The 26931-nt window shown below is 37.1% G+C and overlaps 1 protein-coding gene and 1 long non-coding RNA gene across 2 annotated transcripts in view; one reads left to right on the plus strand and one right to left on the minus strand.

Moving 5' to 3' along the window:
* LOC110842678 (titin) overlaps positions 1–21263 on the minus strand; it is a 64658-nt gene extending 43395 nt beyond the window's left edge. The window contains exons 1-48 of the mRNA XM_035846611.1: positions 17570–21263; positions 15676–17485; positions 15510–15609; positions 15019–15375; positions 14874–14950; positions 14720–14799; positions 14423–14655; positions 13651–14168; positions 13398–13594; positions 13238–13334; positions 13110–13159; positions 12958–13049; positions 12510–12889; positions 12177–12449; positions 11826–12116; positions 11585–11649; positions 11174–11526; positions 10637–11109; positions 10234–10580; positions 9786–10179; positions 9431–9481; positions 9063–9349; positions 8931–8994; positions 8438–8868; positions 8322–8370; positions 7798–8265; positions 7453–7738; positions 7346–7390; positions 6949–7287; positions 6866–6877; positions 6548–6790; positions 6333–6484; positions 5976–6276; positions 5819–5912; positions 5636–5753; positions 5326–5523; positions 5135–5263; positions 5019–5079; positions 4746–4954; positions 4630–4680; positions 4539–4568; positions 1317–1607; positions 1100–1251; positions 878–1036; positions 663–815; positions 267–602; positions 134–200; positions 19–58 (exon numbers count right to left, since the gene is read on the minus strand). Coding sequence (XP_035702504.1) covers positions 19–58; positions 134–200; positions 267–602; positions 663–815; positions 878–1036; positions 1100–1251; positions 1317–1607; positions 4539–4568; positions 4630–4680; positions 4746–4954; positions 5019–5079; positions 5135–5263; positions 5326–5523; positions 5636–5753; positions 5819–5912; positions 5976–6276; positions 6333–6484; positions 6548–6790; positions 6866–6877; positions 6949–7287; positions 7346–7390; positions 7453–7738; positions 7798–8265; positions 8322–8370; positions 8438–8868; positions 8931–8994; positions 9063–9349; positions 9431–9481; positions 9786–10179; positions 10234–10580; positions 10637–11109; positions 11174–11526; positions 11585–11649; positions 11826–12116; positions 12177–12449; positions 12510–12889; positions 12958–13049; positions 13110–13159; positions 13238–13334; positions 13398–13594; positions 13651–14168; positions 14423–14655; positions 14720–14799; positions 14874–14950; positions 15019–15375; positions 15510–15609; positions 15676–15865 — 9383 coding nt within the window. The 5' untranslated portion in view covers positions 15866–17485; positions 17570–21263. The remainder of the gene's footprint in view (positions 1–18; positions 59–133; positions 201–266; positions 603–662; positions 816–877; positions 1037–1099; positions 1252–1316; positions 1608–4538; positions 4569–4629; positions 4681–4745; positions 4955–5018; positions 5080–5134; positions 5264–5325; positions 5524–5635; positions 5754–5818; positions 5913–5975; positions 6277–6332; positions 6485–6547; positions 6791–6865; positions 6878–6948; positions 7288–7345; positions 7391–7452; positions 7739–7797; positions 8266–8321; positions 8371–8437; positions 8869–8930; positions 8995–9062; positions 9350–9430; positions 9482–9785; positions 10180–10233; positions 10581–10636; positions 11110–11173; positions 11527–11584; positions 11650–11825; positions 12117–12176; positions 12450–12509; positions 12890–12957; positions 13050–13109; positions 13160–13237; positions 13335–13397; positions 13595–13650; positions 14169–14422; positions 14656–14719; positions 14800–14873; positions 14951–15018; positions 15376–15509; positions 15610–15675; positions 17486–17569) is intronic.
* Positions 21264–24150: 2887 nt separating this feature from the next.
* On the plus strand, positions 24151–26688 carry LOC110841680. Its single transcript, XR_002547243.2, has 3 exons — positions 24151–24301; positions 24509–26193; positions 26286–26688. It is a non-coding gene; the product is annotated as an uncharacterized LOC110841680 (long non-coding RNA).
* Positions 26689–26931: the final 243 nt, after the last annotated feature.

Consider the following 26931-nt stretch of genomic DNA (forward strand, 5'->3'; position numbering starts at 1 on the left):
TTAATTGTTTAAACTCACTTTCCATCCTGAAACCACTCCACACGCATCGTTTCGTCATCTATTTTTAAACATTGTGATGTGATTGAATAATTTTTACTACCCAGTTTCAATAAAAGTTGCATAAAAAACTTACTAAGCGGAATTAGCTGAGCCTCGAAGTGGGCTAAATCACCCTCGGTTAAATTCCGTAGATTTTCAAACTGAAAAAATAAATATTTAAAATTAACAACAATTCTTAGTCGCAATTCCAGAAAAAAAATCCCAACCGGTGTCGTAAATTTGGGTGGAATTCCAGTTAATTCTTTTTCTCCAGGTTTTTTATTAGCTTCAGCTCTGGCAGCTTCAAGTTGTGCAATTTTATCCAACCCTTCCGGTCCTTTGGGATGCTGCGTATCGTAAATGATGTCTTTTCCTTTATCTTCGACGTAGACGACGCAGGAGGTAAAAGCTTCTCCATGCTTATTCCATGCTCGAACCGTATAATTTCCTTCGTCTCGTTGACACTGCACATCCTCCAGACACAAATTCACAAAGCCAAAGTCAAATGTGGACTTGAATCGAGTCCCCGTGTCCAAGGGCAATCCATTCTTTATCCACTCGATCTAGATTTCAGATAAGCACGTTGGTTTTAATTAATCAAATAATTACAAAATCTAAATTACTTGTAAATCTGGATCTTCTTTCGGTTCAACACGACATGGCAAATTCATGGCATCTTTTGCATTGTAACGGAATTCTGGTTCCAATGGGGGCTCAAACCATGGCTTTATTGGTGGTCGTATGACATCCTCGATCGGCCCCTTGCGCGATTTTGCCTGTGTTTATTTATTTATGCATTATTTTTAGTATAACGTTAATATTGTTCAAGTAATTTTACTTCCACTTCCGCTTCCACTTGAGCAACTTTATCCAATCCTTCTTTGCCTTTCGGGTGTAGTGTGTCTGTATCGAATCCTTTTTTGGTTCGCACCTTCAACGTCCCCGTCGTTTGTGCTGTTCCTTTTGAGTTCGTGGCTTTCACAATCCACACGCCCTCCTATTTTTTACGTAGGAAATTATTGATTACAAATTTCCATTAAAAAAATTTGAAAAAACATACATCGCATAAAAATGTAGAATCGAAGGCAAGTTCAATTTTTCCAAATTCATTCTTTGGATGAGTTCTGGTGTGATGTGTGGCCAATTTGTTATTTTGATACCAAACGACTTCCAATTTATCACATGTCTTCCAAAATGTGGTGTCCACTTGACCTGTATTCATCATCATGTTTAAATTAACTGAATTTAAAGTAGAAAATTCAAGACTCATTCCATACATTCAAACAAACTGCTTTCTCCTTCATCGACTTCAATGTTATTTAAATGCGTGGTAAAGACGGGAGGACCATATTCAGCATCCGGAGCGGGCATTGGTGGTGCAGGTGGTGCTTCCAATTCGTGTATTTTCGGAATAGCATCCGGTCTAAAAGAATCACTTTGTAGCCAATGCTTAGATTCAACTTTCACCGTGCAAGTCGTGGTCGCGTCTCCCCAGTTATTTTTAGCCACACAAGTGTAAACTCCATTGTCACTTTCTCTCGCTCCGGTGATGTCCAAAGTGGCAAGTCCTAATTACAGTTAATTAATTAAATTTCGAATAAACAAGGTCCCAAAAAATGGGAAATCTTAGTGAGGCAGTGCAATCTCAACTAAGAAATAAAATAGATTGCAGAATTTTTGCATCACCGCTCTCATCCTCAGAAATATATCCCATTAATAATGGGATGTATTTCTAAAATATAATGGTCCATTATATTTGATGTCAGTTAGTTAAGCACACTTCTCTTTCACTAGTAATAAACAAGGTCCCTAAAAAGGGGAAATCTTAGTGAGGGAGTGCAATCACAACTAATAAATAAAATTAGATTGGAGAATTTTTGCATCACCGCTCTCGGTACCATTTTTACTGGATGCAGTATAAATTTTTCTTTGCATACGCATGAATTCTTAGTTTTATTGAATAAATTGAGGAAGGAATACATTTTTACTGTGTAGTGAACGAGAAGTGGGTTAAATTAACTGAGGTAGATATGTAAGATATAATGGCTAAATAATTCTGAGCTACGTATTTGTTTAAAAAAATATACAAATTTCAACTTCATATATTAATTTGGCTACTCTATGCAAAATCATCGAACCTTTTGAGGGAGCAAGTGTTCTATTTAAACGATTAATGCTTCCAGTAATAAAAATGGTACCGAGAGCGGTGATGCAAAAATTCTCCAATCTAATTTTATTTATTAGTTGTGATTGCACTCCCTCACTAAGATTTCCCCTTTTTAGGGACCTTGTTTATTTATAACTTTTAATTGGGGAATTAGATTGTCCATTGGATGACTGCATTGCACTACCCCTTTTCAGTAGTTTGATCCGGAATAATTTTATTAAATTCTGGGTGTTTAAAATTGAATAAATCCGTTATTTCTTAACCGATTTATATCATTTTGGTCAAAATGTCCGGCCTAGATTACTAAACACCAAAAGACCTGATCTGGAGGTGCAAAACCAACAACAATTTCACGCAGTTTACCAAGCATGTTACAGAAACAATTAGTTATGCTGTTTACAGTTTTGAATGTAATTTGTTTTCAATTTATTAGTCTTGCGTCGTTGTCAATGGCAATGATTCGTAGCACGAGCATGAATTTCTGAACTTCAAATTGGAATAACTAAGCCAATTCTTAACGGATTTTGATATATTTATACTTAAAATTTTCGGGATAAACTGCCCTACAATTCGTGGGTATCAAACTTTTGATAAAGTTTGCTAGTAACTAGCAATAATTACAAATGTGTTTCTAAGGCTACATTTTTGCCCATAATTCCGGTCAAGATCACGTAATCCCGTAGTCGGATCAGATCCCGTTTCTATATTATGTAACAATAATCGGTGCAAAATTTCATCAAAATCGGTTGAAAAATGACTGAGATATCGCAGATGGTCACTTTTTTGGGGTGGGTCAAATGCATACTTAGTAATTTTTTCGTTGTTAGGTATTTGCCTCACTAAGAAAAAAGCATTAAATTCTCAATTAATAATGGAGAATTCGTGCTTATATGCAAAGCAAAATTTACACTGCATCCAGTGAAGATGATAATGAGATCGGTGATGCAAAAATTCTGCAATCTATTTTATTTCTTAGTTGAGATTGCACTGCCTAACTAAGATTTCCCATTTTTTGGGACCTTGTTTATTTAAAACTTGTAATTGGGTTGTCAACGACATTATTTCACCACAGCACCCCGATTATATTTGCCCAGAGTAATTTTACTAAATTTTTAGTTTTCAAAATTGAATAGCGTCGTGATTTCTTAACCGATTTCGGTCAACTTGGGCTTAAAATGATCCCAAGGAATCAGTGTAACTTTTTCCAATAATTTAGAATACTGTGATGCTCCAAAACTGAACTGTGGATAAAAATCTGACTCCGAGTGCAAATTTTTGTCCCTTCTCGCCCATAACTTGAGTAAAAATCAAGATATCCCTTAGTCGGATCAGAAATCATTTCAATATCCTCTAACAATGATCTGTGCAAAATTTCATCGAAATCGGTTGAGAAATGACCGAGAAATAGAATTATTTCACTTTTTTGGGGTGGGGTAAATGCATACTTACAATGCGATGGTGTGAAGTGTAACCCTCCGATTTGGCTGAAATTTTGAAATTAGGTGGTCCAAGTCAATACAACCTACGTTTCTTCAGCCAGTTTGTGCGATGGTTGGAGTTACTCAAAATATTTGAGGTCAAAGTTGAAAAAACGGCCGACTTTTTTCAGGCGCAGTGAGAAAACTCCACTTCCATTCTCTTCCCCTCGCATTGATTTTATTCAGGTTTCTCACTCACACATACGCCTTCATACACAAGCATAAGTAGTGATGCAAAATAACAAAAATAAAACATTATTATTACCGCTTAAATAGGAATTAACAGGCCTTATACTCGCGAAATTTAATTCATAATTGAATAAGTGAGCTTTTTACTTCTTTGTATTAAAAATTCAGACAAACATTAATTTATAAATTCATCAACGGGAAATAAACATGGAAAAACTTACTTTCCATTTCGAAAGCGTTGGTTATTCTGATTTCCAATTCATTTGAAAACAAAGACCAAGACGCATGTGCAATGAATAATTAATGTTTTTCTATCATAAATTAAATTAACATTGATGAAATCTATAATTTTTCGGAGTTAAAATCAATGCGAGGGGAAGAGAATGGAAGTGGAGTTTTCTCACTCCGCCTGAAAAAAGTTAGCCGTTTTTTCAACTTTGACCTCAAATATTTTGAGTAACTCCAACCATCGCACAAACTGGCTGAAGAAACGTTAGTTGTAATGACATGGACCACCTAATTTCAAAATTTCAGCCAAATCGGAGGGTTACACTTCACACCATCGCATTGTTAGTAATTTTTTTTCGTTGTTAGGTATTTGCCTCACTAAGAATAAAAAAGGCCAACAAATTATTTCAAACATATTGTAAATAACTAAAACTTACCAAAATCAAACGTGCTTTTACACCGGGTTCCTTTGTTTAGAAATGTTTTTTTTAGAATTTTGTTTCCAAAATTTTATTTTAAATAACTAACCCATTTGTAAAACGACTCCATTTTTAAACCAGGTAACGCCAAGTGTCGGGTCTGTGTAATGAGTAAAATAAGCATTAACATGACAACGAGGATGCAAAAGTAGCGATAAATCTCACCCCCACGCGGTTCGACGAATCCTTCTAAATGGAAAGTTTTATTTTCAGCGACGACAACGGATTCAATGTTTCTGGTCCAAACTGGTGGTTGTTTTGGCAACTTGTCTAAAAATTGTGGTGGTTCGGCTGGTCTGTTTTCAAATTCTTGAATTCGTCCCCAACTGCTGGGTTGAACACTGTCTCCTTGAATGTTGGACTTTGCTATCACCCTGAAAAATATTTTTTTATTAGTTTTTTTTATAATAAAAATGCAAAAAGAGAAAGGAGACCAACTTCATTGTGTGACTGTTGATGGCTTCGCCTGCTTTATTTCTCACTTTTATCTGATAAATCCCTGCAAAAATTTGAACTTAGCATTTTTGTACAATTTTTCTAATCACAAAAAATACCTGCATCTTCAGGAATAACTGATTTGATGTCAAGCGTAACAACGCCGAAATCTGTTCTGCTCTGGAATCTACTTCCCATTTTGAGTTCTATTCCGTTTAAATACCACTCGTAAGTTAAGGTGGGGTCCCCTGAAATTAAAAAAATGTTAATATAAAATCATCAGAAGCAATAATTTGTTAAGGCGTCTCACCAACTGGGATAACTTTGCATTCGAGGTGAGCATGTTCACCCTCGTACAGTTCGTCTGGACCAGTGAGCGTGCTTACAAACACTGGTTTATCGAATGCTTTATCAGGAAGTTCCGTGGGTGCGGATGGTGGTTGTTCCAATTGCTGAATTTTCTTCAATCCTTCTGGATGTTGAGATTGGGTGTCAATTACACCCGTTGCTAAAACATTTTTTTAAGATTTCAATTTTTGATGTTTTTTAAAATCATTTTTAACCGAATTTTTAAACATTCCGATGAAAAATCTTAAGAAAATATAAAAAATTCAACTCACAAACAATTTGCAAGTGTCCCATCGTGACATCTTCACCAATTAAATTCTTCGCTTTCGCTGTATATGTTCCAACATCTGAGTCTCGAACACTTTGAATATCCAAGGCAACGAAACCAAACTACAGCGAATAGACAATTATTAGCTCATTTAAAATAAAAAAAACACAAAATACAAAAAACCTACGTCATGCGTCTTTTTAATTCTTGAGGAATTTTCAACGGGAATTTCATTGCGATAAAAAGTCACCGTTAAATTTGGATCGTTAACGGGGATTAATCTGAAATATTGTAATTATTTAAAAATTGTAAAATAAAAAAAACTCCAGAAAAAAATCCTTTACCTCGCCTCGAAATGAGCGGTTTGAGATTCTTTAATATTGTCGATACTGTTTAATGGGACTGTGAAAACGGGTCTTTGGAACGTGGGAACGGAATCCATCCTCGCCTCTTGTGGCTTATTTTCTAAATCATGGAATTTTTCCAAGGGTTTCATGCTATCCGTAACCACGGTGGAACCTTGACCAAGCACTTTCAAATCTATTTCACTCTCTGCTTCCCCATAATCATTCTTGGCAACGACGCGATATGTTCCTTCGTCGTCAATACTCGCCTGACCAATGTCCAACGCGATGTAGCCGAAATCTGTTTAAAAAATTAGTTATTTTTTTGCATAGAAAAAACGCGTAAAAAGAAAATACCGAAAGTAGTGTGAAATCGGTTAGCAAAAGGCAATTGTTTTCCGTCTTTCCACCAAGAAATTTGCATTTTAGGGTCTCTGCTAGGTTCGACCCTGCATTCGAAGTGGGCTCGGGTATTTTCAGGAATTTCAGTTTTTCCCACGAGTGGTGTCCTGAAGAAATTTAGAAAATTATGCCCAGAGAAACAAAAAAAGTCACAAAGTCATTTAAATTACATGAACATTGGTGGCTGGGCAGGAAGTTGAGCTTCTTCGGGGCGTGGTTGCCTATCCAACGCTTCCAAAGCATGAATTTTAGCCAATGCTTCCGGGTGTTGGCTTTCATAATAAATTTGTTGGTTATCTTGACAGGCAATGTTGCAGGTGTTGGTGGCTTCTCCTGCTAAATTTTTAGCTTGTGCGACATATGTTCCACTATCGGATGCATACGCGTATAAAATATCCAAGGCGACGTATCCACTAAATAAATTAGTTAAATTGCAATTATATATTAAGCACATCTGCAAAATTATTTTTAAAAAAAACTCCACTCACAAATCGTGGGTCCTGTAAATTTAAAAAAATCATCATAATTATCATTTTTTACGAGTTCTTTTCATGATTTTATAAATCCTCACGTCTTAAAACGATGTCCAGTTTTCAATTTAACTCCATTGTGAAACCAACTCACGACCAGATTTGGATCGTTCACGGGCGTAAGTCGCGTCTCCAAATGGACATGATCCCCTTCTTTTAATTTTTCCAAATTATTTAGCGGTGTGAGAAAGACGGGTTTTTCAGGTGCGAGATCCGCTTCAACCTTCATCGGTTGCTCATAATTTTCTAGAGCTTTGATTTTTTGGAGTCGTTGTTCATCCAACGTGTCCAATAAAAGACCTTTCTTTCCTTCAACGTTTACACTGCACGTCGTCACGGCCTCGCCATTCAGGTTTTTGGCTTTGCAAATATATGTCCCACTGAAAAAATACGTAATTTAAAATTTAATTGAAAAAAATAAATAAAAATCCCACTCACTTGTCCTCCGGGAAAGCGTACAACAAATCCAACGCGACGTATCCACTAAAAATTAACCAAATTTAAAATTTAAAATCTATCTCAAAATAAAAAACCACTCCACTCACAAATCACAAGTAGTTTTAAAGCGATGTCCTTGTGGGATCGGTTTCCCATCTTGTCGAAGCCATTGAACGACCATTGAGGGGTCATTTGCAGGGACGAGGGTGGCTTCCAAATGAACAGGTTGGCCTTCGCCCACTTGAGCATTTCTTAACGGTCTTATAAAATTGGGTTTCTCTGAAATTGCTGGTTGAAATTCCTCTCTTTTTGATAATTTTTTGGCCTCCAAGTTATGAATTTTCTCCAAGGCGTCGACGTGTTGGGTGTCCGTTATCACGGGATAGCCTTGAGCTGTTAGAATACTTGTTAAATTCAATACTAAATGGCTCAAAATAATTTAAAAAACTAACGATGGATGTTGATTTCCATGGTACTTTGAGCTTCGCCCCACTGATTCTTCGCATGGCAGACATACACCCCACTGTCTTCTTTAACTAGCTGCATTACGTCAAGCGCCGCAAAACCAAAATCGTAGAGAGTCTTAAAGCGAGAACCCATCGTCAACGGTTTCTGATCTTTCCACCACGTGACGACCATGGTGTCGTCAGGATACGGTTCAATCCTTCCTTCCATGTGACAGCTAGCCAGTTCATTGTGATCTTTCCTCCCGTTTAACTCGGTAACAAATCTTGGTGGCATTTCTGTTCGTATTTCTTCAATTTTCTTTGATCGGTCATAACGCGACAAATCGTCAAGGTAACGAAGCTTCTCGAGCTGCTCTTGATTCCCGATTTGCTCAATCTGCTCCCGTCCGATTATCAGCTTCGCACTCGTCACGGCCTGACCAAAATGATTCACGGCTCGACACGTGTAGGTTCCTAGAGGATAATTTACTCATTATTTATGCTCGAAAAAATGGAGTGAATCTTATTACCTTCATCTTGCAAATTGACATATTTTATGTCCAAGCTTACAAAGCCAAACTAAATTTAAACAGTAATTATTAGTTCATTTCATTCAAAATAAAAACATAAAATAGAAAAAAATTACGTCGTGCATCGTGGAAATTCTGTTGGACGCTTCCAACTCCACGTCATTTTTGTACCACGTGGTCGTCAAGTTGCTATCACCGACAGGAATTAATCTCGCTTCAAAGTGCACATTCCTCGTCTCTTGTGTCCGAACATCTCGAACGGGGACTGTGAACATTGGCGCCTGTTGGACCATTTCATCCACATATTGCGCCTTTTGTTGTTGTTTAGATTCCAAATACTGTAAATTTTGCATCGAAGATTGACAAATTGAATCTGAAATTATGGATCTTCTTGGGTGCACTTGAAGATTTGCACTCGTCACGGCTTCGCCCAATGCATTGCGTGCCACGACTGAATACGTGCCTGCGTCCTCTGCCGTCGCTTGCAAAATATCGAGTGCCACAAATCCGAATGAATTGATTTCATTTATTCGGGATCCAATTAGGACTGTGTGGAAAATTTGACAATTATTATTTACTCAATAAAGTTGATGGCATGAAAAAACTGACCGGGTTTGCCTTCGTGGAACCATTGAATGGTTAGCAGCTCATCCGACACAGGGATTATCCTCGACTAAAAACACGCAAGTAGCAACAGTTTATTAAGTATTTATTAAAAAATTAAATATAAAGATTCAATACCTCGAAATGAGCACGCTGTCCCTCTTTGATTTCTACATTTGTGAGGCTCGTGGTGAAAACAGGGGCTTGCGACACGATTTCTTGGTCATACTTGAATTTCTTGTTGGATTTGTCTTCAATGTATTGCAATTTCTCCACGTTTACTTGACTCGTTTGGATAACGCTCTTGGAACTGCTCACGTTTAGTCGAACTTGGACCTCATCAGATCCTTTGGCGTTCGTTGCTCGGCATACATAAACGCCAGAGTCTTCCGAAACCAGGTGCAAAATGTCCAACCCAACGTAGCCTGGTTTGTAAAATTTAAAAAATATAATTATTCTAATAGTCTAAAAGTTCATTATTTATTTTTAAAATGACAAAAGCTTACCAAAATCGAATATAGGTTTCCATCTCGATCCTGCTTGCAATGGGCGGCCATCTATTTTTTAGAATATTTTGGGTTTAGAATTATTATTTGGAATTTTGCGAAGATTTTGAAGAGTGAATTTAATAATTGGCATGCAAAAAAATATTGGCAAATGTTTTTGGCATGCCAATTTTTTAGCACGCCAATTTTTGGCACAAAAATCAGCAATTTTTAAAAAATTCTCCATGACAACGATCTCAAGACCTTCTTAAGGGCTTGATATGCTTATTTGTATGTCCTGAGTTTGTGTTAAAACTGTCCATTTCCACCAAGTTTGATAATTTGCTCAAAAATTAAAATAAAAAAACCTCCCCACCTTTCCACCACTCGACGATAAGGTTCGGATCATTGATGGGCTCCAATTTACACTCGAAATGCGCCCTCATTTGCTCTTTGAGATTCAAATCCTTGGGTCGGGTCAGGAATCTCGGTTTGATTAATTCTTCCGTGATGAGCTCCGTCCTCTTTTGATGTCTCATGGTCGAGTCTTCCAAATACTGCAATTGTTCCAAACCCTGCCCAGAATACCCTCCATCCATCTCAGCCTCACCACGACTGATCACTTTCAAAGTGCATGAGCACGACTCGGATCCCATGGAATTCGTAGCAGTCACCGTGTAAACCCCACTGTCTCGAACGTAAACGGTCAACAAGTCCAATGCGACATAGTCAAACTCAAATGCGGGACGGAATTTATGTCCAACCGGGATCTGAAAATTACATTTTTTAGTATTTGTCAAAAATTAGCATAACAATTTCCCTACCGGTTGCCCATTGCAAGTCCAGCTAATTTTCATGGTGGGATCGTTAATGGGTTGGATCCTTGTTTCAAAGTGCACATTTGCTAATTCAATAGTTTGGTGATTTTTCAACGGTTTCATAAAAATTGGTTTCGTTTTTGGTTGTAAATCTTCAACTTCTTCAAGTCGAGAATGTTGCCCACGTGACTCGAGCATTTCAAATTCCTGTGACATTTCATACGATTCTTGACGCACGACTTCCACTCTCACGCGAGACGAGGACTGTGCTTGGCCTAGTTTATTCGAGGCAACGACAGTGTACTGTCCAGAATCTTGGCTCGTCATTTGACTGATGTCGAGGGAGATGTAGCCTGGAAAATATTACTTATTTAAAAAAAATTCTCCAAAAATCCCCCAAAAAACCTACCAAACTGATCATTAAACGTTCTGAATCTGGATCCGATTGTAATTGGTTTCTGATTAAAGAACCACTGGACATCGTGACACCCATGCTCTAATCTCGCCTCTAAATGGAGATTCTTTCCCTCTAAAACGGTCACGTCTTGGCTGAGACCGTGTAAAAACACAGGTTTGGATTTATGATACTGATCTTGGTAAATGGTTTCCACATCGTGCGCCGCTTTGCTAATAATCCTTTGTTCCGTTTCCGTGTATTCCTGCAGGACTTCCAAGACTTCCATTTGTCCCATAATTTGTGCTTGACCCATTTGATTGGTGGCGATGCAGGTGTAGATCCCAGTGTCCTCCATCCTCACCTTATTTATGTCCAGGGCAACATAGCCGAAGTCGTGATGCATGGAGATACGATTTGCAGGTTGGATTGGTTGATTATTTAACAACCACGTGATTTTCATGGTGCTGTCACTTTGTGGCTCCAACCTGGTTTTAAAGATAGCGAAATTATTAATTACTAATTATTATCTAAATAGATATAGAAATCTACCTGGTTTCAAAGTGGGCACGCTGGCCCTCTTTAATTTTATTGGTACATTTCATTGGCCCCAAAAACCTAGGAGCCGGCATAACTTTCTCCTGGTCCATCATTGCCTGCGACACTGCGCTGCTGCTCCTCATTTCCAAGCTCTGGATTTTGGCTAAGCTTTCCTCGTGACTCGTCTCCGTCACAATGCTCTCTTGTCTCAATTGGATCGTCAAGGAGCTGCTGGATTTCGCTTGACCTTTTTTATTCGTCGCAACGACGGTGTAAGTGCCGGCGTCGAATTTCGTGAGTTGCTTTATTGTGAGGGCAACGTAGCCAAAGTTGAAAAATTGTGATATCCGAGATGACGCTTCGATCTGTTGGATTTAGTTTTTTAGTTTCAAAAATTAAGAAATAATATTTTTTTTGACTGACCATTTTCCCATCCTTAAACCAACTGACGGTTAGCGAGTCGTCACCAATGGGCTCCAATCTTGCCTCTGTAAAGCGCATATTATTAGTTATTCGCATCTATTTGTGACAAGCACCACACAAAAATCGTCGCATACATCACACAAATTATGAAATGGAAAAAACATGTGCATTGTTTATTTTATAGAACCCTGCACTAAAAAAATTACATCACACAAAACATTAAACCAAGCTTAATATTTACCAAAGTGAGCGAATCCGCCCTCTCGGATATTCAGTTGGTCCTGTAAATGGGACTTGAAAATCGGAGCGGAAAAAGTTTCCAAAGTTTCGGAATTGAAATTGGAAATGCTTTTGTAAGCTTCCAGTTCTTCAATCGCTTGATAATTTGAGAATCCTTCAGTCTTTTGCGATACTGCCTCAACAATCAAATTTGTTTGACTCGTTGTTTCACCGTTTCGATTCACGGCACGAATTGTGTACAATCCAGCATCGTCCAAACGCAAGTGCATAATGTTCAGACTTTGGTAGCCAACTGTTGGAAATTTTAATTATTTTTTGCTGCTACTAAATTATTTTGAGATAATCGACTCACAATTTGAAATGGTGGTAATTCTCGAGCTGGCGGTGATGCTCTGTCCATTTCTTTCCCAAATAATCCTTAAGTTAGGATCAGAAATCGGCTCCTGTAACTGCGCTTCCAAATGAACGGAACGCCCCTCTTTCTCGGTGATCGTCTGCTTGAGAAAGCGAGAAAATTTTGGTGGTGGATATGTCGGCTCGACATGTTCAATGGTTTTATTGAGATATCGTTGCGATTCCAATTGTTGGAATGTCGAGTCCATCGTCTGAGTTATTGTTTCACGAGCTGTGGAATTTCAGTAATTAACTTAGCTCGTTAACTTAATTTAAAACAGTGTGAACTGACCCATGACGCTGAGTATGGCACTTGATTCCGCACTTCCGGTGGCGGAAGTGACCACACAAGTGTAGCACCCACTGTCACTGTCGATAAGTCCAAGCAGATCCAAAGCAATGAAACCAAATCGATAAGTGATATTGGCACGAGACGTCGCAGGTAGTGCCACGCCGTCCTTGTAAAATTGAATTTGCAACGTGGGATCACCGACGGGGTGGATTTTCGCTTCGAAATGGGCCCTAGTTCCTTCATATTGTGAAATTTGGTCTCTTAACGGAATCAGAAAAACGGGTGGGTCATAACTGCGTTCAATTTCCATTTGTTGAATCCTTTGCTGTTTTTGCAGTTCAATGTGACGAAGATAAATCACTTCAGGACTTGGAGATTTCCTGCGAAATTTTTTCTTTTAGCATTTTAATTAAAGAAAATGTGCAAAAATTAATAAGTAAAAATTTACTCGGGTTCTATGACTTTGATTGGTTTCGGTAGATTCAGCCTCCACGGAGCTTCCTTTACTTCCTCCTTTGCTTTCTCAACAAAGAGACGAGCCTGGAAATTTGAGTAGTAATTAGTGATTTACTAACCAATTTATAATAATTTCTCTAATACCCGTGTTGCAGTTGAACCCGCAGAATTTTGTGCCAATGACTGATACCAACCTTTGAATTTTATGTTAATAAAAAAATTCAGTTTAAAACTTTCACCGTGATTTTTCTATTTTTTTCTTGAAAATTTACCACTGTGGTTCAGATTGGCAGAACGAATTTCCAAAGTTGAGGCTCCTTCGCGTGAAGTTATCGTAACATTGGAATCAGGAATTAACGGTACGCCATCCTAAATTTTAATTGCTTATTAAAAAATCTACACACAAAAAAAATAAAAAAATAGATAACCCACCCTCTGCCAAGAAATATTGGGGATTGGATTTCCCACAGCTCTTGCGCTTAACACGACCGTTTCCCCTTCTTTGACACTCACGGTGCTGAATCTTTCGACAAATTTGGGTGCGACAATTTGCTCCTTTTCAATAACACGTAAATTCAATGCGAATCGCACTTGACCAGATTTATTCGTTGCGACGCATACGATGGAGCCTGGAAAATTAATATTTTTTCACATCCACAAAATAAAACTGATTAAAAAACCCCACCTTGATCCATCCTGCTAACGTTCGTAATCATTAATGAATGAGATCCTTGCTCATTGATGAGAATTTTATGAGTAGCGTCATCGATGAAGAGTTGATCATTAAGGAACCAATTGACTTCGGGTGCGGGTCGTCCGTTGACTCTGCAATCCAGACGAAGCAATTTCCCTTCCTCAACGTCAATCGTTTGATTCTGTGTGTGAATTGGGAGGCGTGTGAATGTTGGGGCAAGTGCTTTCTCCGACGCTGTCGTCGTTTCTTCAGACTTGTAAACCGATGTCGACTGGTGGATTAGCATCGTTTGCTGTTGCTGTTGCTGTTGGACCTGTTGAACCTGCTGCTGCTTGACTTTAGCAACATCCAGTTGTGCACTAGCGCAGGCACAACCCCACGGATTTTCAAAAAATGCAGTATAGTGCCCTGCTTCATCCGATTGAATATTTTCAATTGTAATGGCAACAGTGTTAATGTCTGGAGTTGTGACATGGAGACGATGGTCTGCACGAAGCCGTTGTCCGTCCCTGTTTGGCATGGATTTTGGTTTATGAAATTATAAATTACTATGCGTAAAATTAATTAAGCGTAAAAAACACACAGAAAATAAAACAACGCAAAATTACCAATTTTAGTTAATTTTTATTATTTATTCATAAAAATAAAAATTCCACGAAAATTATGCGTTAAATCAAGCGTTAGTAAAAACACACAAAATAACACACAATTTTAGTTATTTTTTATTATTTATTCACAAAAATAAAATAAATAAAATCCGCACCTAAACCACACGACTTTGGTATTGACTCCCTCCACTTTAACGAAAAATGTAGCCGTTGATCCCACATTAATTTTGGAATCTTTGGGTTTTTGCAGTATCCTTGGCTGTCCTGGGGCCGTGTTTGGTGGTGAAATTACATAGACATCGGGATCATCTTGATACTTTCTTGTCAAATTTTGTCTGTACTCAATTTCTCGCAAAAGCCGATGCTCAAATGCATCAACTTTAAACATCTAAACGAAACATTTGGCATTGAATTATTGGGTGTGATGGTGGAAGCGAGAGAGAAACACGTACCGAATTGGGATACATGATTTGTTGAGGTTGAGACGACCCAACTTGATACGTGGGGCTCATTGGAGCAGCCCCAGGTTTTGCTACACACACGCGAGAGAGAAAGATGAGGAATTTGAGACGCTGAAATCTATCGCTTAATAAAAATACGGTATACCCGTCAGCATCTCAGGTTGGATGGTGACTGTGCAAATTGCCTCTCCAAATTGATTTCGAGCGACACATACGTAGTCACTAAATTTTTTAAAATAATAAATTGCATGGAATATTCGCATGAAAAAAAGTGGAGCTAAAAATCTCACCCCTCATCTCCTGGTCCTAATTTATTGATTTGCAAATAAATTTTGCCACTGACATCATCGTAGCGAAGTGCGTGTTTGGAGCTGGACGGCAAGGGTTGATTTTTTCTTAACCAAGTCAACGTCGGCCTTGGCCACCCGCTAATCCTTCCTTCAAACATGGCATTATCGCCCAATGCGAATCTCGAGTTTTTGAAAATTTCAATAAAAATTGGCGGACTTGGTGGATATTGACTAATGTTCTGAACGAGAACTTGTCCACCACCACCGCCGGGTTGTTGCATAAGGATTGGCGGGGCTGCGGCAATACCACCCACCACTGGCACCACCGGTTGTTGACCATACAGTTGTTGTTGGTTGCTAAAAAAGTAAGATTTTTTTATGTGAACTGAGAACACTTTTTTTTGGAACATTGCCAAAATTCCAGAACAAACTTCCGACTCTGCTCCACACGCCTATGCACATGTTTATAAATAGATTTGTGCATAAGATACCTGTACACCGGTTGACCAAATCGTGGTTGATTATTACTATATTGTTGATGCTGTTGAGACTGCTGCTGCTGCTGCTGATGGCGTATGACCGTCGTGGTGCCTGTATGATTATTGAAATAATTTTTGCAAAATTTTCATGCAAATCGCAATGTTATTTAAAAAATACCATGTTGTTGCTGCTGCTGCTGCTGTTGTTGGTGGTGATGTTGCTGTTGAACGATTCCAGTCCTTTGTTGAAAAGACTGTGATGATTGTTGGTGTTGTCGCGTATAAACGGTTTGCTGTTGTTGTTGTTGCACCACTTGCTGTTGCTGCTGGGTGGTGATATTCACGTTATTGTCACTGTTGGACTTCATATTGTTTCGTATTGTTGACTAAAACTATTTCACAAATCAACCCATAACACAAACACGGACGAAATTAATAAAATTACAAAATAAAAATGGCGTTGAATTATTTATTGTCGTTCTCTTAAAATGATATGCTTAACACAAAGAGATGAAGAGAATTACTGAACTTAAGTAAAATAAGAAGAAGAGTGAACGCAGCCTGAGTGAACGAGTAAGAAGTCGTCGTCGTCGTCGTCTGTGTCTATTTTTAAATATTTCTCTCTCTCTCTCCTTCCAACTTAACCCATCATCATCATCATTTGAATTTTGGAGATGTTTTCATCTGCACTGCATTTGGGAATTTCCTTGATTTCAGTCCAAAAAATGACTAAGTTTTTATTATTACTCGATGCTGTGGGGGTGTAGAGGCAGTCGTTCTAGATTGTTGATTTGTCCAAGCCATGCAAAAACGAAACGATACTAAATCCATGGATCATTAAGGACTGCATACACTTTTACACATCTCATTTACTCGTGTCCTCTCTTTCTCGGTGCTGTAGTGGTGGTGGTGGTGGAGGCGGTGGAAAGAAAAGTTTTACCCGGTGCCCAGTGCCCGGAGTTGGAGTAAATTTAAAACTTTTTCATAAACCAAACAAGAGAAATATCGGGTAAAAGCGAGAGATGGAGTTTTATTTACACCTCAGAAATAAAATTCTTCATTTAACACATGAAAAAAATGATAAATTAAAATGAAAAATTAAATAACTAAAAATTATGAATTTTATACAATTTGTATGGCAATACGCATCTTCCCTTTAACAATAGAGATCATCATCATCGAGGAACCACCACCACCACCGTCGGGAGGACTGGGAAAAGTGGTATAAAAAACTATTCAGACTTGAACAATGCCTTGAACTCAAGTCTTTAGTGAGAGGCACGAATTTGGTTGGATTTACAAAAAGTTCCGTTGATGGGCTTAGAGTTGGTTTGGTGGGGTTCTCTTCTGGCTGGATGTCTTCTGTCTGAGTAGAAAAGTGGGTAATTGTCCCATTGTTGGGCAAGAGAAAAAGTTGATGTAATTTGATCTTTGACGTTTTTATTTAGTTTTTATTTCTAGATTTTTTCTCTCTCTAAATTAAATGGGCAAAGTTTTCAAAGGGAGCAATTCTCATTAATTTAACTAATTCATACCTCTTTATAGGAATTTGTTAAAATTAGGTTTAAAATATTAAAGCTCATCTGATTATTTAAACACATATTTTTACACAAACGCATCGTCAATAAATAACTGGTTATTTCGCCCTTTAAAAAACTGTCCCTGCATCCACTTCAAACTGTCATCAAACTTGGCTTCTTTCCTCTCAAGAATCTTTACAACGCATCCAACCATATTAACAAAACATCAGTCACTAAACAAAAATTCTAATAAAAAAACAGACAGCGCGAGTGGGGAATAAAACTAGGAGGAAAAAAGTAGATGTCAACGGGGGAGAATGGATCACAACTTTTTTACTAAATAATATTTGCCATCGTCAAAGAGAATGAATGAAGAACATCGTTGCATGGGGTCCAATGATTCCTTTTCTATTATTTATTTCCAATCATTCGGGATCCTCTCAAAAATGTGCGATGCTCCAGAATCTCCTGCAATTGCGAAAATTAGAGTTAGCATTTTTTCATCATGTTTGCAAAATTGAATTTAAGAAAAAATATTAAATATTGACGTACCGATTTAAATTGATAAATTCCAAATTCAGTAGTAAATCGGATGAGGAGAACGGATTACGGGTCGTCATCGCAATCTGCAATGGGAAAGATTGAAATTTATATAAATATTTATTTTTTAATGAAATACTGGTTGCACCCCCTGCGGTCTCTGCTGCTTCCACCGTCTGAATATCATCCATATATCTCCATCGTCTGGTTGCGGTGGTGATTTATATCCCACGCAGCAAATTATGGTATATTTCGAAGCTCGGTATGAAGTTCCTACAACTTTTTTTTGTAAATAAATTTTCAAAAGAAAATTTCTTTCTACGTAGGAACTTCAATACCTCGCTCCTGCTTTATACCAAAAATAGATATGACATCTTGCGCTTCGGCTGCGGCTGCTACCTCCTTGAACTCGTTAGTAGTGGGTTGAAGAAGTAGAAGAACGACGACGACCAGCAACCACCACATCCATATCGTGTAACATAATTCGCTTGATCATCTTGCATCCAATTGTTAGATCACCATCATCTTTTTCTTTCTCTTCTCGTGTTGGAGGGCAGACGGAGCCTTTTTTAGATAGTGGATGAAGAAGATGAAAAAGGGTTGAGGAACAGGTGGCCATCGGAACTGCTCCCTTATTTTTTATTTATATATATTTTTCTTAAGACAATGCAACACATTTAGATGTATGTATGTACGAAGAGGCGGTGGTGGTGGAAGATGTGTAACTGCAACTAATGCAATTTCGATCTGCTCAATTTCTCATCTGGAATTTAACATGCCTTTTATTCTCACACTTTTCTGGAGTTTAACCGTTTTAAATGAGAAATTTTATTTTATTTTATTGATTTATTATTGCTTTTCCCTTTAAAAAGCATCCTTTTTTGATTTCTTCATTTGCTGCCAACGGAGTGGTGAAGGGAGCGATTTAATTGTGTTTGCACTTTCTTTTTATATTTTAAAATGTTTCAATCGGTGTACTTTATGCGTTGACTTTGTTATTTTATAATGTTCATTAATTGTGCAAATCACTAATATTCAAAATTTCACCATTGTTAAAAAGTAAAAACAAATATACATTCTATAAATTCGCACTCAATTCTTTATATTAAACTTTTCTCATTAGTTCAAATAATTTATGTCCACCATTTCACACGTAAAGAAATATATCATTTATTACACACTTTTTAAAGTTTAATCAAGTCACATTAGTCGCTATTTTCTCGTAACAGAATTAAACTTTCACTCAATTAATTGTTTTAGCATCTTGTTAAATGGAGCATTTTTAAAGCATAAATTTCACCCACCCACAATCAATACTACAGTTTTACTATTACAACAATTAATCAGCAGCCCCACCTTCCCCCCATCGTCCTCCTCCTCGAAGGAAAAAACTTTCCAAAAATTGGCACATACCAAACATAAATTTCCCTGTAAGCTACCAAATTTTGTTGTTAAAATGGTCTGAAACCCCCACTGCCCCCATTTTCGGATCGATTTTCTTCGCAGATGCACCCGTCTGAAAGTCCTTTTCTGCTTGATGCCCACACACACAAGTGGAAGAAGAAGAAGAGCAATAATTCTCAACTCTCTCACTCACTCACTCGCTCGACTTACCACATTTTACAAGAAGTTGAACTGTGACGGAGAGCGAGCAAGATCGTTCTCAACTCCAAAGCAGCAAATGTAAAATGCGAACCGAACGAAGCCAACAACCACCAAACACAACCAGCGCATTTTTGTTGCCCGAAGTTAAAAGAATTTTATTCATCCCTCCTACTTCCGAACCCTCATGGCCAATCTCACCACTTTGCCAACCCTCTTTTATTTCCACCTCTCGATTTTTTACATATTCCTCCGCTCCCTTCGCTCCCTCTCTCTCTCCTTCCTCGCCTCCGTCTACTTCCGTTTCCAATAATACAAAAAAATGTATAATTACCAGCCAAGAGAGACTTGGAGGAGCGGGTGACGACTGCTTGAGTCACTCTCTGAAAAATTTCGTGGAATTGGTTACAGGATTCTGGGAAAACGTTTGGGAAATGTGATGAAAAAAGATGCTTCTTTAAAATGCTGACCGGTATGGGATGCAGTGAGTGCGATGTCTGAAGTGTGTGTGGTGTAATAAGCTGCAAGAAGAATAAGACGACGACGACGACGACGAAGAAGAAGGAGCGGAGGATGAAAGGTGTATAAATGGTGTGGTTGGCCTTGGAGAGGAGAGGAATCAAGAATCTTGCTTCTTAAAAAGATTAAAGGTGTGTATATCTCCTAAAAAACCCTTTGGGCACATTCTATTATAAGAGAGAGAGAGAGTAAGCTTGGCTATATGGCGAGAGTAGTGCGAGAGAGAGTCAATACTTTTGGAGTGTCAAGGATTGAAAATGAAATGAAATTCATGGTATTTCTGCATACAGCATTTATTAATTCGTTTAGTATTTGCATGTGGGTGAAAGTGCATGAACGGCGGGGTAGATGGAGACCGAATAGAAATCGGTTCTCTCTTTTTTCGGATCTGCATAAAGCCAAAACCTTCATTCTTTGATATACAACACCAGTCGCACCACACTCGAGAGCGAGGAGTTGATGGGAAGCGAGTCGACCCTCCACGCAACAGACACAAAAAATAAAGGGTTAAATAAAAATCCCCTTTGCATATGGTCAAGGAAGCACCTTTTCAACCCTTTACTTAAGGTCTTGTATACCTTCAAATCTATAACCTTGAAACTTTTACTCACTTTTTCATCCTTTTCTTAATCTGGAATTTAATTTGATGAAAATCTGAATTAAGATTATTATTTCCTCTCAAATTTTTAACTTTTACTGAAAATTATTTATAAAAAAAAATGCTAATAAAATTCCCCTGATACATAAAGTATAGAAATCTCTAATCTACATGTGTACACAGATTGGATGGAAAACTGGTATTACAACTTTTTCTTCAAGATCACTTGATGCAATTTTGTCACAAATTTTACATCACATGACAAAAATCTACCTTAAAAATGGAGTCACGATAATCTTAATGGAATAAATCTTATATAATTGCATATGTATGCTCTTAAGACCATTAACCGAATCACAGCACAGACTAAAAAAAATGCAAGTAAAATATTTGACCAACGTCTTCAAACGAGACATACCATGCACTACTGTTCATTCAAAATTAATATGCAGTAAAAAATCTGAAAGGTTATCTGGCGAAATATTTCCAAATTTTACAGTAATTTTCAGTTAAAATGTAGAATAAATATGCGTAATTAAATCGTTGTTAATAGCAATCAGTAACTTAGGCCATTTGACCTTTTAAAATATTTTGAGGACTTTACTGCATATTAATTTTGAACGGACAGTAGACACAATTTATGCAAAAGAGAATTCGCCAATCTAATAACACAACCTGCAAATTATTACCAAAATGTGTTAATTCGATGTGATAATTGAAACAAGACGAGCCCAATGAACACACACACACACACGAGCAACGCTGGAAGAGGGAGGTAAATGACCGTTAACAAACGATTAAGATTTGATACACTGATAAATCTAAAAGTTGAGTGGAAAAATGTTCTCAAGTGCGGAGGAGGTGTAAATTAAACACAGGAAATGATATAAAAAATTTATAACAAATGAGAGATTTTATTTATCCGCGTATTATGTAAGGAGGACTTTGTACGCAGAAAATTAAAAATAAAGAGTTAACTTGTAAAGAGCTATAATTGATTTTATCTGTGATAAGATGTCTGCTATTTTATTGTCTGAATGATTTTTATCTCATTAAACAATTTTTTTTCTTAATTCAATAAAATCCGCTTTTCTCACCAACCAATTTACTCGTGTCTCAGATTCGCAAATTTTCTCTCTCTCTTTTTCCCTTTCTCTTAAAAAATGGCAAATATGAATCCATATCAAAAAAATATATCACTTATTCCCACCCAACAGCACCCAACATGAAACTCATTAAACCCTGATAATAATGCATTTTTTATTTCGGAGTGACCTTTTTAGAGCCCGAAACCCTTTATTCGTTGCTCATCCCGACTGAAAAGCTAAAGATAATGGAAACATGATAATGATGAATATATGACATGCACATAAATTACCTGAGAACAAAAACCTTTTTTAACATTTTTAAAAGTATGAATTACATATGCATTCGGCTGTAAATTTATTATGCATCCCTTTTCCCATCCTTCTAGTTAAAATTACCATTGAAAAAATATTATTAATATTGAACCAGATGCATCTCTCTCTCTCTCTTAACTGATACTTTTTAATATTCTTCTCTCTCCACTCATTTACACTCTCTCATCTCTCCGCCACCACTCCACCCGTTCTCCGACTACACAAGTTTGTCTAATCGTTAGTTAGTTACTATTCGGGCATCAGACGACCCGGAATAAAAAACTGATTTTTCCTTTCTCTCTCTCTCTCTCTCTGCTGAGTGGTTTGAGTTTCTGTTTAATTACTTACTCCGCACCCGCAGACACGGACGCTTCTTCTGTCGGTCTTCTCCCCATTAAGGAAACACAAAGTCCAGCACCGCACTTTCACCAACTCACTCGTCGTCGTCGTCGTCGTCGTCTCAGCCGTCCGCAGCACTTTGTGGTATTTTGTGGAAAAATTTATAGTGAGAATGGAGTCCAAGTTGTTGAGTTGTTGGTGTGTAAGAGCAGAGTGAAAGCAGATTGACAACAAGTCTTAACATTTTTTAGTGTTTCTTTTTTCCTGGTTCTATCCGTGTGTGTGTGTATGTGTGGAGAAGAGGAGACGAAGGAGAGACGAAGGAGAGGATGACATCATATATTCAAACGGAGCAAAAAAATAGGGACGACGGGACGAGGAAGGAACACAAAAATCGATTTTTCTATTCCTTCTTCAAGACAAGAAATGGGAAAAGACGAAGGAGAGAGAAAAAATGGTTTGGTTAGGTTGGAAAAATGGATCTGTGTGAATATGTAAATGAAACCGTATTCTCTTTTCTCATACCTTTGATGATCCTCGTTTTCATTAAAGGAAATTTCAATATACACAAAAAAAATATATTTCATCATATAAAATTCTTGTTCCATTTAAGATCACACCCAACCCTTTTCCAGTCCTATCTTAATAAATTATCTTTTTTCGACCCTTATGTCAGCCTCTAGTTTTTTGTTGGTTTGTCCGTCTTATTCAAATTTTAGAGTTTCTCACGATTAACGCACACATGCAAATAGCGTAACCCTTTCATCATCAGCATATAAAAAAGTCTTGAGGGTACGAATTAAAGGGTCGTCTTCATCTCGACTCGAAGGTAGAAAAGTTTACCGTTTGTTCTCGGTATTCTAATTTTCCTTTCTTTTTGTACCATTTTTTGTACTCTTCCCTTACCTTGGTGTTTTACAGTTATGGTAATTTTTTGTCTGCCAAGGGTTTTACATGATCAATCTCTCTTGGTCATGGGAAATATCAATCTTATATTTTATTGGGACGGTGGTGGGATGGATTTGTGCGTATGGAGATAAGTTTGCCAATTTTTTTAATACTGCAAAAGTTTTTAATAGGTGAAAGTAACGTGGTGTAATACTTAAATGGAGCTTCAGAGATGGAAGAACATGGTTGAAAGTGTGTTGTAAAATTATTGTGAACTGTGTATTAACTACAGATTACAATTTATAGTGAAAGTGAAATAGTGTGATTTCGACGTTGCTATTAAAAATAAAACTACTCGTAGAACTTTAAATGAGTTACGTTGTTACTAAAAAATAAAATTAACTCTCGAGGAACTTTGAAATAAGTTTAGTTTGTAGTTAGTTTAAAGTAATGAAAACTTGCTATTGCAATTGAGACAAATTCACAAACCGACTCTTATGCAGTCGGTTTTTCCAGAAAATTTTCTGTAAATTTTAAATACTTGAATTTTGTGATACACTAGGTTACTAGTGAAAATAAAATAATTTGAAAAAAAAATTATATCTCAAGTATCAAGTCCTCTAACGCCGATTTAAATGATCAAAATAAGCCAATTATTATAGTACAAATTCACTATTATGGAAGCTTTAGCTTTATATTTGTTACATAAACGCAGTGTAAACTTTGTAAAGTATGAATAAAATTCCTAATGTTTATAATTATAAAATCTGAAATCCGTGCATTTTCCTTAATCTCCAATCCTTTATTTTTAGTTTTAGTTTTTAGTGACTAGTAATCATTTTTAGTCTTATTACATAATGAATCATTTTGTCATATAAATTTCGATTTAAAAATAAAATAAATGGTGCATTGTCAATGCACATAATTCTGCTTAAAAATTGTCTCATCAGCAATATGCCTTTCACTAACTTCAACTATTTACCATATTCTTTCTTAATTCACATTTGTGAATTCAAATTCACAAATGATTCATCTCACCCTCACTAACCATGCAAATTATCTCGCCGGTGTAGGAAAAAATCACGTGACGTTATATAAATCTCTGCTCTAGACTAAGTACTATGTATGTACCACATATGAACATAAATCACTAAACTGCAAAACAAAACAACAAATCATGTAAGAGAATCATCTTCATTTCTTTGAGTTCAAACAATCCATTTGCAGTCCACGGGTGTCCACTGGCTCTCTCTCACCATTGTCGTGTGGGTGTGTACACGTTTAAATATCTTGATTGCATACACACTCCTTATTAGATAACTAGCCCTCTCTCTCTCTTAAAGCCACTTCTTGCTCTTCATAAGGATTGTGGAGGCGGTGATATCACCATTTTAAGGGGTACATCCATCTCGAACTTTAAATTGCATACCATTCACTTATTCTTTATTCCGCAGTTTTTTATTCCTTTACAAGTTTTGTTTCAGCAGAAAAAAATCATTTCATTACAAAGAGTCATTAACACCACAACTGTGGAAAAAGCGACATTTTCTTTGAAGTTATTTCCGTATTTTTCTAGTAAAAACTACATTTTTTGAAACCCATTAGGTGCAAAAGGAATTGGTTCATCATAACGGCGGTAACGACGACGAGGAGCCAAGCGCAGAAAGAGAGATTCCAACCACCACCTCCTCTGAGCAGAAATCACATCTCTAACCCTTTTCCCCTCGTGCCTGGGTCTCATTTTATTTTGAACAAAGAGTGTGATAATGCATGCATCGGGGTTCCTCAGCCTCGATCTCTGTTTAATATGCATTTGATACCCGGTTGAGCTCTATCTGTCGATTAAAATGTGAACAAACTGCGAGGCTGGAGAAGAGGAAGAGAAAGGGTTGCCAAATCGTTGTGAGGAACCGATTTCTCGGTCCTGCTGGGGATTTATGTATGAGGAAGGGGAGTCTATTAACTCGTAAAATAGACCTTTTCCACACACCCTCAATTTAGAGAGTGATCTATGAAACACTTTTTTCCCCTCGTCTCTCCTACCTACCTAAATGTGCATATTTGTGTAATAAAATTCCTGAAAAAAATCGGGTGGATTTGAACAAAAATTATTCACAAATTAAGATAATAATCTAGAACTGCGTTTGATCATGCCATCCACCTCTCTGATTGCATGTAATCAGAAGAACAATTGTTGTGCGGATGAAAGAGTTTCACCTGGAGCAAGCAACAACCGGCCGAACCAACCACCTCACCAAAACTCACCAACAACTCTTTCTTCAGAGCTTGTTAAAAGAAATGATTTTTTCCCATTGCATCACGAAGGAATAGGACAAAGTGTGGAGTTGGACGTGGATATTTTTTTGGGTAAAAGAGTTTGAAAATGAAAGCAGAATTGGATTGGATGTGTATGTGCGGATGGGATTTCCTTCCATCCCACCAAAACTCCGCCTCTTTACCTAAACTGCAGCTTTCCAACCCAAAAATACTATTCACACTTTGAAATAAATTTAGTTTTAATGATTTTCTTATTTATGTAGGAAAAAAGAAATTTGTAATTTTCCTACTTTTCTACCAAAACCAGAAAGTATGAGTGAAAAAGAAAGGAAAAACTGCATAAAATTAGTATTCACTTCATGCCCAAGTGATTTCCTGGCAGCATCATCATAATTTTTATACGAATGTTTATAATTACGGAAAGGGGAGTCGAATCACGTATCTCACCGACCAACCAACCAACCACACCTTGGTCTTAATGTGCATTGTCTTTTATTTTTTGTATTTTTTTCATCGTTCATTTTTTAATGGAGAATCCTCCTCGTTATCAAATTAACTGCACCAGATGTACAGTGACCGTTGTGTTGTTTTATATTTCAATCACGTATATCCTGAAGTGACGATTTGGTATAGTTTTAAAATTTATCATTTGTGCAGAAACATTACTCAAAAGTATTAATTTATTAAAAAGATAAAAAAAACGAGGCTGCTGATACGACCGTTAATTTGACTAAATACACAGACAGAGAGGGAAAAAATGATGATGAGTTTGACCTAATTACGTCAAACTTATTATGGCTTTTGTTATACTGGACATCTGCATCCACGCCACTCTCTCTCTCTCTCTCGCGTACAATCATATTTTCTTTAACAATTATTGCAGATGCACAAAAATAAAGGAAAGAGGGAAGAGTAGAAAAAATTTGAATATTGGACATCATGCTGTCCATTTCTAATAAAGGGCATTATCACTCCATGTCCATTTGGACGACGGTGCGAGCACAGATGTCCAGGTAACTTTACCTCTCTCTTAATTCCCAACTCTCTTGTGTTATTTATTCTCAAATGCAGTTCTTATCCATTGTCTCTTCAATGTTGGTTGCAGGCTAAAAGGAGGGTGAAGGAGAAGAGAGAGAGGATATATTTATATGCTAATGAGCTCAAATTGTATATCTTAACAGAGAAACTGGTTTTACTTGGAATCGTTTTTAATTATTGTTGCGAAAATGCATCCTTTGTTCAACTGTTGTGCTAGCTGGAGGTTTTGTAATGGGACTTTTATTTGGTAAATTTAGGATAAAGTGGGTTTTTATGGGAAAATAATAAATTAATAAGCAGTTTCCCCATTCTCTGCATATCTCAAACTGAACAATAATGATTTGCAATTTGGGATTATTAACCAGACTGATAAAGTTAGGAAATATCCAAAGAAAAATATGTAATAATGCGAGAAATGTGTACACGAGTAAATGTCAATTTGTTGAAATTTCTAATTCATATGCATGATTTGGAGGGAAGTTGACCGATGGGCATTTCAGACAGCATAAACTTTTTCTGATATTCTAAAATTTACGTGTATAAAGAAAAGTACTATTGATTTTGATAATCTCACATTTCCCGAAGATGATCACTTCTACGATTTACTCACACTTCAGTTGTCTCACCACAATCACTTTGCCCCAGCTTCACTCAACAATATTGCAGTTATTTTATTCCGTCTCTTTTTGCCTCAAAATCATCAACATTTTTGT

Source organism: Folsomia candida, unplaced genomic scaffold (genome assembly GCF_002217175.1).
Source record: "Folsomia candida strain VU population unplaced genomic scaffold, ASM221717v1 Fcan01_Sc001, whole genome shotgun sequence".
Lineage (NCBI taxonomy): Eukaryota > Metazoa > Arthropoda > Collembola > Entomobryomorpha > Isotomidae > Folsomia > Folsomia candida.